Source organism: Astatotilapia calliptera, chromosome 18 (assembly GCF_900246225.1).
Source record: "Astatotilapia calliptera chromosome 18, fAstCal1.2, whole genome shotgun sequence".
Taxonomy (NCBI): domain Eukaryota; kingdom Metazoa; phylum Chordata; class Actinopteri; order Cichliformes; family Cichlidae; genus Astatotilapia; species Astatotilapia calliptera.
Window position 1 is genome coordinate 17,869,473 of NC_039319.1, and position 10,721 is coordinate 17,880,193.

Here is a 10,721-nt window from a genome sequence, read left to right on the forward strand (position 1 = left end):
TATCAAGGCACCATAAAGCAGGAAAGGAGGCCCTGTTACCTCTTGCCATGACAACCGAGTATGTTTGGCATGTTGACAAAACAGGGGCACTGCGTCAGTAACTCAGTAGACGAGTGTATCAGATAAAAACATGCTAAATAGAAAAGCAGCATTCAAGTTTTTTGGGAAGAGATTTCTCCTGGCCTTGTGTAACAAATTAGTTAGATTCATATGTTGATTTTAGAAATGGGATATATGTAGAAAGAAACGGTGCCAACTGAGTTAGTCTGTCCTCACTGGCATCATTCACAGTGTATTACAGTCATGAGTGTAATTTATTTTGCTGACAGTCAGCTTTCAGTTTACATTATAAACTCTAAACACTAATATTATAAGATTAAATTTTTTTTTTTTATATAGCCACAAGTCACTCACTGTCACTGATGGTGTAATAATGATATAAATAGGATGTGATAATGGCAATGATCACTGCAATATGTGATTTGATGAATGCTCATCCTCAACAGGACTGATGTTTGTAACATGGACATTGGATGAACAGGGAGACTGATTGCTATGCCAAAGGTGGAAGATAGCGAGGGCCATCAGGAAAATGTGATTTAGCGCTAAAATTGCATCTCCTACAGAAAATAAAACACACTCAACTCAGATTTACATAAACACTGTGACTAATCTTGTGGTGCACATTCATGTAAAGAGAGTGCAAAGAGTGGATAGAGCACCATTCACTGTGTTGTCCTAAAATTTCATTGAAAAACATATACTCAACCCCACAAGTTTCTTCAACTCTTTCAACCCAACATAATCTAATTTCATAAACCCACAGGACACCAACCCACATAGATTTAGGAGTGCACAAGATACAAGCACCAGTTGTTCACCTACACTGATCTGGTTTATTAGTGGGACAGGGAACATCACAGAATCAGACAGACGGGGACAGAAAAATCAACAGTCGCTGTGACATGATGTTCAGGTTCCTACCTGTTTCACTCGTGGTCTCCCAGGAGAAAACTTCCTCTTGGTGATGGCTGGCTTTCCCATCCCAATTTTGGGGGTGAATGCTATGAGAGTGGTGGTGGGCATTACACTGCTGTGGTCACTCATTGATGTTAGAATCTGGGTCTGAGTTAGTTCTCTGGGAGATGTCCCTCGAGCCAGAGGGGAGGAGTTGGAAGGTGAAGAAACCATTTCAGCTAGCCTTTCCACAGTTGTTTTAAGGGGTTTCTCCTCTAAAGACAAACTGGGAAATGGCATACTTGGCTTTTCCGGTGTAGTGTCCATCTCTTCTGATGTAGAAGTGGAGGGCTTAACAGTCTCTGCCAGGTTTCTGTGAAAAATACCCTCTCTCCTATCACTGTTGAGTTCTTTTGGATTAGTTTCCAGGAAAGAACCCCTGACTACATCCATATTTGAAGGCTGGGGTAGTGCGACTACCATCGGTTGGTCCGTGAAGGGTACTGATGCAGTACCTGGTTCTTTGGTGGTTGAGATGATGGCCTTAAAATCCTTTGTGCTGGGGTTGACCATGCCCTTTTCAGGGCAGGCCTCAGTATTTGCTGGTTTGATTTGTATTGTGGTGTCCTGTGTCTGTAGTCCCTCCGTAGAGTGTTGCGCTGGAATAGACTCCTGGCTCAGAGTCACTGAAGACGCATGACTCTCTGTAGATGCAAGCTGGGCTCTTACTGCTGGTTTTGTTTCTGAAGAAGGAATTAGGTTATTAATGACAAAGATTTAGATTTGGTAGAAAATGTACATCTTAAAAAAAATTGACACATTATTTTATCTTTGATAATAAACCATAAGCATTGTAGTTAACCAAAACTTTATAAAAACTATTAGATACAAATCAATATGAGTAAAGTGGTAAATAAATAAGTGGCCTGTACAAACCTGATTTAATTTCTGCTGGAATTTTGACAGAAGGTTCAGTAACCTGCCTCTCTACTATGTCTGCTCCCACAGAGATGTCTAAAAGACAGATTCAATATTAACAAGATTAGGTATAAAATATACATCACTTCATTAAAAGCAAGAATAAGACTCTAACTTTGTTCACAATATCTTCAAAGTGGTTAAAGAATAAAGAAAGCAGCCCATAAGCACAGATGGATTTGGAAACCCAGCAAGAAGACAGTTCTCTAAAAATTATGTTTCCATTAATTCTAAAAACACTCATCTCAAATCAGCTGGTAAAAACAAGCAGAACTAAACAATGATGTAGTTTCCTGAGACAATGACACCAATATCACTTTCTTTCACTCGTGAAAGCACCGTGAGAAGTGTGTGAGAAGAGTTGATTTTGGGTAACAAGTGGTCGCAGTGCAAAAAACCACATGAGGTAAGCTTGTATCACAGACTTCATTTTGGTATTAATATAGTCTCTCCTGTTTTCTCTCATCACTTTGGTTTTGTAATGTGTACCCCCCTTTCTATTTGGTTTTATAGCAGAGACAGCAATGCGTTTGACTAGTCTGGTATGAATAGAACTAGTCATTGCTGGCTATCAGGAATCCAAACATCGAGCCAGTATTCTGCCAGACACCCTCTGACAGTACAGATAGCCTAGTCTTAAGGAGGCGCCCACCATTTCAATCCACAAGTTCCCATGTCATACTGATCCTGACACACACATGCACCTGCTACGCATCTCTGCCAGGGAAGGGAGTAACCATGACAACCAACATCCCAGGGTCTGTGTGCTCTGGGCTCATGACTGTGCAGCTTGCAGGTGCTCATCCGGTGCTGATGCCAGAGAGTCAATTAGAGAGATGGGCCTCCAACCATCTCCAGCCATCAGCTATTGACCAAGCTGAACACGCATTCACATTCATATTAACACCTTACTTCCTATATCTCCTACAGTGAATAAGGTGACGGTTTAGATAAACATGCAGCTCTGATTAATGCAGTGAAGGCCTAAAGTCAGGCCTCGCCTGCATTCACAGAATGGATCTAACAGCATCTGTCAGTTAAGTCACTGTAAGCCTGTTGTTAAACCCTGAGGGGTGGTGAATCCTGGCAGGTGATGAACAGCTCCAGTTAATGACTTTAATTGCATTACACGAGTGGGCAGCTGGCAGCATAGTCATCATCACATGTTTTTTAAAAAAAGGAAAAAGTGGGGAAAAAAAGAGCATAAATTAAGTACAGATTAGTTCTTTTTTTAAAGTGTCCTATTAATACCTAGTGAAAAATTATAACTGTTCAGTTCAGAGCCTTTAACCCCAAACACTATATTTTAAGTAAAAGGGGTATGACATGTTAAGAGAAGGGTAGGAATAATACTGTTTTGTGTTTACTGTTAACTTTAAAAAGTTAACAATTAAAAATGTATGCACAATATAACAAGTTCACTCCACATGTCTTTAAAAACCACAACCAGTAACTCACTGCCTCACCAGGTAAATCCAGTAATGAATAGGGATGGGTATCGAAAACCGGTTCTTGTTGAGAACCGGTTCCCACTGTTTCAATTCCTTGGAACCGTTTGCCACTTTTAAAAACGATTCCCTTATCGATTCCAGTCGCCCCGAATGACGTCATCACGTTGAGTAGCGTCTTTTACCCAGTAGGAAACACGGCGCCTGAGCGGCGCAAACGCTCAAAAGTTTGGTTACACTTTATGAGAAAGGATGACAACAGGGCAACGTGCAATACTTGCAAAGTAGAGATTTCATCAAAGGGAGGAAACACTACGAATATGCAAAAGCATTTGCTCAAAAAACACACGATTGCTTTCAACGAATGTCGTGTTTTTGATCCGCTCCGGACTAGCGAAGCTCAACCCAGCAGCAGCGGTAGCGTTTCCACGTCCTCTCCCGTTAATACTGCAGGTAACTAATCAATTAGCATTGCATATTATGTTAGCGCGATTTACCTTATTACAAAACCTGCTATTACTGTGCGTTGCATTTAGATAACCATGATGAGAGAGACAGAGTCTGGCTGGCTCAGATGCTGGCAGTTCTCGCTGCAGTCTACCGGTAGCGTCTCCTTTCAGGCCAGGATAGACGAATGTCACCCAGCAGTGTCTAAGTTTGTGGTCAAAGGCTTGCACCCATTTGCCACAGCAGATGCCCCCGATTTCACTTTGGTAAGTGAATGTGTTTAATTGTAGGCAGGGACATTACTGGATATTCTTGTGTAATTGCTACAGAATAATTTATGTTAAACTTTGTTATTGCTACAGGAGAATATTAATTTTATTATTTTACATATACATTTTTTTTCCTGGGGACCCTGTGACACCCCATTGAAGAGCCGTAGGCTGTGGATCTCTTAAGATCTCACTGTTGGGTTTGTAAGGCCATGTTACTCCTAAATTTCTATCTTGTTCAAAGAGAAGATATAAAACAAAGTTCTAAGCTAATCGACTTTAGTGTTCTCCTTTTTAAAAAAAAAGAATCGATAAGAGAATCGATAAGGAATCAATCGTTAAACAGAATCGAAAATGGAATCGGAATCGTTAAAATCTTATCAATACCCATCCCTAGTAATGAAACAGTGAATAGCTACAGGAAAAGTAAAATGAGAGAACATTTATATGGTGAGCAGTGCGGCCAAGCTGTGTGAGTAATAATGAATGAATGAGCCAATATAGCTCAAAGGCAGGTTAGCAGTCAGGGGATCAGCGATATCACCATCATGCTACTGCAATCCATTCTCTCATCAGTGGAGTCTGCTGCTTAGACAAGAGTGGGCAGCAGAGCTGCCACTGGCAACCCCAGCTAACCATATATTTCACTGATATTGCACTCCAGTGCTGGCAAATCTCACAGGCACCAGAATTGAGATGCAGCTCTGAGCTTCATGCAAGCATTCCAACACTGTGCAACTTAAAGTGGCAATAAAGCTTGCACCATAATGCAATACAAACAATGGAACTACCAGGAAGAACAGTCAGATGCAGTTCAATTTTATTATTACATGAATGATGCTTCAGCTTCGGGATATCCGTAGAAAACTGGTGTGCACATCAAATCTTGAGTAGAAGTTTGAATTCAAGTTCAGTACTAAAACTCTTTGATGGTTATGCCTTGAAAACATCCATTCCACTTATCTAATCCTTGGTTGTGTAGGGGCTGGAACCAGTCCCAGTTGCCACAGGAAAGAGACAGAGTACACCCTGGACACATCACCAGTCATAGGGAGACAACCATTCACACACACATTCACACATATGGGGAATTTAGGATCACCATATAACTTAACCCCAATAACTGCATCTTCTGGACTGTGGGAGGAAGCCAGAGTAACCGTAGAGAACCCACGCAGACACGGAGAGAAAATCCAGACTCCAAAGACGGTGGACTTGAAACCAGGACCTGCTTGTTGTGAGGTAACAGTGCTAACCATGGCGCCAATGTGTTGACTTGAAAACAATATGTAATCAGTTGAAAATTTTCTTCTTACAGAGTTACAGTTACAACACAGAAAGTTCTTACGGAGGTACAGCTACAACACAAATGGTAAATGGAACGGTTCATATATAATGCTTTTCTACTCTGAGCACTCAAAGCGCTTTGCACAACTTGCCTCCTTCACCCTTTCACACCCATACACACAAGCACTTCTTTCTATGTTCTAAGTGGTTTCTATGTAACATTCATATTTGGAACTTAAATCAACGGCCATATTTTGAATCCAGCATGGCTGAGACAGCTTGCTGTGCATCATTACATCATAACCTGCTTCTGAAAACCACAAGGTAAATGGGCTACGTTTTTTCCCCCCAGTGAAGAATCACTAGCAAATTTTGCCAAGTTGATAAGTTAGGCTGTTACCTGCAAAGTTTATTTAAAGCTCAAGCAAAATCTGTCAACTTGGTGCCCGTCTCAAGTAGAAATGTTTTATGTTAAATTTTGATGCATGCTAGCAATATTTGGAAAAAAAATAGGTGCTCCTTGAAGTAAAGCAGATGATCAGTTCTTCATTAATAGTGACAGACCTTACATATAATCTTCCCCAGAGACAGTATGGGGAAACAAAGTACTTTACATTTTCAAAACACAGAATTACAAAGGCTATAGAGTTGCTTTAATCTGTTGCTGGTAGGACACCATCTGTTTATTTGGGAGTCCTCATAAAGGCCTCCAAATAAAAGAGGGAGTGCTTCTCTTTAGTGTTTGCCCAAACAACTCTTCAGTACTTTAATCTGCAACAACTGTGACTTTCTAAACTTTATCAGTACTGATGTTACAGCACAAATTGATGTTTCATAGCCGAGACTTTCAACTGCTTCTGCGTGGATAGAGGCTGAGTCAATGAATCCTTAACTACAAAGACAAAGATGGTCTTTCATACTTAATCATATAACCTCAGTGTTTGCTATTTCATATAATCAAAAGAATAACTTTCCTTGTCCTTGCAATAACAAGATATGATTAACAAGGTGAGAAACAGCTTAGATTCTTATGAGGGATAAATTTGAGCACAGATGAAAATAAAAGATTTCAAGATATCAAAAGACAAGGTGAAAGGATCTTAGTGTAATCTGTGTATAATCTAATCTGGAACAAAGACCTACCAGGCTTCGTGTCTGATGTGGCCAGCTTCTCCTCCTGGACAGTAGCCTGTAGATGCTCTGGATCTGAGTGCAATGGAACAGCAAGTAATTCCGGTTTTGGGTCTTTGTGCATTTCAGGAGGCAGCTGATTGCCAAGTTCTAGGTCTGTGTGCTTTTGAGCCAGCTGTACGCCAGTCTCAGAGTTTGTGTGCATGGAGGCTGGCTGAGGGCTGAGCTCTGGGCCGGTGTCCATATCCTCTGGATGTAGCGCCTGCTCTGCAGCAGGAGACCTGCAGTTGGAACAAACATAGTCCTCTCTGGGGTGGATTTCTGCTTGGCCTGAGTTCTGACGCTCACACTCCAGGTGTAGCCATCTGAAAGGAGTGCAAAGGAATTTAAGAGAGTGTCTAATGGGGCAATCCTAAAATTTGAACTATCAGTATGCTATCCAAGTGTTTCACCATGTTACCATTAAACAGCAGTGTACACCATAGTAAATAAGGATTAAAAAGGAGCACTGCATGTGTGGTATTACAGTTAAACACAAGTCCCTTACCTTTTACAAGTGTGGCAGAATACTACGTCTTTATGGTGCTCAGGGTCCAAAATGCAGGCACACATAGGACAACACAGAGCAGGGTCCTGATTTTGGACACAGTTCTCACACAGCAGGCTGGTGTGGTGCCACTGGCCGCTGGTTCGCGTTCCACATTGGAGGCAAACTCTGCAGTTCTGAGGAGAAAATGAAGATGAATAAATAAGTGTAGTATGAATTCAGTGCTTCTGCTACACTGATTAGACATTTCAACCATGGAGTGGGAACCAAGCATGAAACAAACAAACAAATTTCCCACGTGTGGGACTAATAAAGGTTATCTTATCTTATCTTATGAAATCTGTACATACCCAGAGTTCAGTGTAAACATATAAAAATCTCAGTGTGAGTATATAAAGATTTGTACAATGTAAAATCTAAAGATAGACCAGGGGACTGTGAAAAAACATAAACAAAAATAGTGTTTGATGAAAATGATAAACTGGGCAATTTTCTGACGAGGAAAATACTTTGGACAACTTTTCAAAAGGCACTTTTATTAATAATCCACATTTGAATTATTTCATCAGTAAGCATTTATATTTTTTTATTATTATTTTTGATTAAGAGCACAAAACTTTAAAATCTTGGCACCAAAATATTCAGGTTACAGCCGCAAAACTGCAGGATACTGCCAAGTAGTGCTACAAATGGCCAAGAGCTGGAATCCAAGTTGGATTACAATAATCAAAACATGGAGGACATCTGAGCAGCGTTTCTGGCTGATTCTTTTTAAACAGACAATTATCAGATGTAATCAACCTTTTATATTTTCCAGCTTTCTTTTCCCCCTGCACACACATACACACACCCTTTCCTGCAGAGAAGACATTTTTGGCAACACAGTTTTGGTAAATGGTTTAATTTACTCAAGCATAGACATTTCTATTTATCATATGGCCCAAAATAACAGGAAAATGTGTATATTTCTTTAAACAGGATAACGCAAGCATTGCCTTTACTGTTCGCCAATCAACCAAGCTTGCACGCTGAGTAACCCCTGTAGCGCTTAGTTTGAATGAGGGGGAGAAATTACTTGAAACTTATGATTAAAGCTGCAGTCCTCGTCAAGAGTCAGTGGAATGGCTTGTTGAGCACAGCTTTGTGAGTGACAGAAACACAGTTTAACTTGAGCAAATAAATAGCAGCCAGTGTTTTTAAGGGAGTTTCCACACCAACAATATGAACCAGTAAGCAGAGTTGTCTTGGGATTAAAAAAAAGCTCACTTGGTTTCGATTCCCCTAGTACGTCACTTGAGTGTCACTGTTCATTTAAAACAGGAAATGAAGAAGGACTATTATTAATATTATTGTATTCCTAGATAATCATTACACCACTACTGACTTTATCCACTGACATGCAACACACCAGCACATTGAATTTTTGCTGACATATTAACATTCAAATTTTTACTCTCTGAAAGAACCCCTCTGCTGGGGCTACATTTGCTTATTGAATAATTAAAAAAAAAAAAAAAAAAAAAAAAAGATATATATAGATAGATATATATATATCTATCTATATCTCTATCTCTCTATCTCTCTCTCTCTCTCTCTCTATATATATATATATATATATATATATATATATATATATATGTATACCGTTACCTTCACCCTCCGAGAGGATGTGGAGGGTGAAGGTAACGGTGGTCCCCGTGGTAATCGGAGCACTAGGTGCGGTGACTCCCAAGCTAGGCGAGTGGCTCCAGCAGATCCCAGGAACAACATCGGAGATCTCTGTCCAGAAGAGCGCAGTCCTGGGAACAGCTAAGATACTGCGCAGGACCCTCAAGCTCCCAGGCCTCTGGTAGAGGACCCGAGCTTGAAGGATAAACCGCCCGCAGGGGCGTGCTGGGTGTTTTTATATGTATGTATATGTGTGTGTGTTAGCTTTACTTTGATAGCAAGATTGTTAACACAGAGTTTGTAATTGCAGAGAAATACTCTATTAATTTTGAGGATGTCATTTTCGAGCAGGAACCTCAGAAATGTCCCTTTGGGTTTAAGAGGTTGGGGTATTAATGTAGTTTGAGTTGCTGTGGGATGGGGGTGGGGGTATAGTAGAATTTTTTGTATTCTGTCTATTTTCTGAAACAACAACAACAAAAAAAAGATTGAAAATGAGATTTTATATTGTGAGCACTTCTTTTCCACAAGACATAGTCATTAAAACTTGCCTTTAACAAGACTGTATGCACTTACTTTAAATTAGCGGCTTACTCGGCTAACTAGCCTCTGAGCTCGGGTAAACCTTTTTCCTATGGTACGCAGTCAACAATTCTAGTGTTCATACTTAAAGCCACATCACAGGAACTTCACAGAACACCGAAACTGGAACAATGACTCATTTTTCATTGATTTCTACTTGAGTGAGACGACAATGCTCAGAACAAAACTACCACATGAGCGGGGACATAGGATGTAGGCAAGTGTTCCGGAGAAGCAAGTGCCAAGGCTGTGTGTGTGTGTGTGTGGGGGTGAAATGCCCCTGTGCTGAGTCAAATAGAGAACCAAGAGTAAAGACCTTGCATCACCCGCTGTCTCTACTGATGTGCCCTACTCAAACTGGTGCTGCAAAAAAACATATTAGGCGGTGTGCTAACCAGCCAGCTGAGTGGCAAGCAAACCATTTGTGCATGAGCATTCACACAAACATAGTGTTATCTTCCAGCGCTGAGGCTGAACTGAAGTCTTTAAATGATCAGCTGGTCTGAGTCATTCGTAACCACAGAAAGCACAAATTGAAACCATCAAAAAGCTACATTCTCGTGGGTGTCATATGCAAGGTCCAACTAACTTAATTTCTTTTCCATTTAATTGTATTGTTCAATTTTGTGATTGCACCAGATGAATCAATGCAGTTATTTGAAACACTTTAATCTAGTGCAAATACTTTTACTTACAAGCCTGTTTTTTTTTTCTCTTTGTTTTCGGTTTAATTTTTTTTTTTTTTAAATTTCAACATTACCCATTAGTTGTTTCCTACCTGACATCTCCATCCGTTGGTGGGAAGAGAGTCTATAACAGGTTGCAGACAGAAGGTATGGTACCCTTTGTCACACATGTCACACACCAGCATTTTAGTGTCCTCTCCTGGATTCCTACAAAGAGACAGTAAAAAGGTTTTAGGGTTGAGATTTATTTATTTATTTATTTTTGTCTAATACAATGAGACAATGTCATTTATAATGATATAGCTCTATGCTTCCTTCTGTAATCCATTTCTTCTGCTAAGACCTGCAAGACCCGACCTCAACTGTCCTACTGCATCTACAGTTGAATTCTCTGAAAAGCTTACAAGTTCTTTGCTCCTATCCAAGTATAAATCAAATGCAGTAACTTTTCAAGTCCGGGTCACTTTCCAATTTCCATAAATTGTAAGGATATTACATTGACGTTGAAATTATGTTTAAAAAACAAAAAAACAAAGCCATTCATAGAGAATTGCACTGACCCATCAGACTGTAGCAGGCTAATAAGATCAAAACAGAAAGTGATTCAAAATCCCATTGCCACCAGTCATGGTTGATCAGAAACAGATTATTTCCGGTCACTGGCCAAATGATCAGTGGATCTCTGAACATTACAAGTGCTAAACTGTTTACATGGTAATAT

The 10,721-nt window shown here is 40.1% G+C and overlaps 1 protein-coding gene across 8 annotated transcripts in view; it reads right to left on the minus strand.

Annotated features, from left to right (window-relative positions):
• The window catches only part of kmt2cb (lysine (K)-specific methyltransferase 2Cb), a 93,201-nt gene that overhangs the window by 46,406 nt on the left and 36,074 nt on the right, over window positions 1-10,721 (minus strand). For all 8 annotated transcript variants that reach the window (XM_026149953.1, XM_026149951.1, XM_026149952.1 and 5 more), the window contains 5 exons: window positions 10,093-10,207; window positions 7,065-7,240; window positions 6,530-6,882; window positions 1,894-1,971; window positions 985-1,700 (listed from right to left, as the gene is read on the minus strand). In XM_026149953.1, the coding sequence (XP_026005738.1) occupies window positions 985-1,700; window positions 1,894-1,971; window positions 6,530-6,882; window positions 7,065-7,240; window positions 10,093-10,207 (1,438 nt within the window). The remainder of the gene's footprint in view (window positions 1-984; window positions 1,701-1,893; window positions 1,972-6,529; window positions 6,883-7,064; window positions 7,241-10,092; window positions 10,208-10,721) is intronic.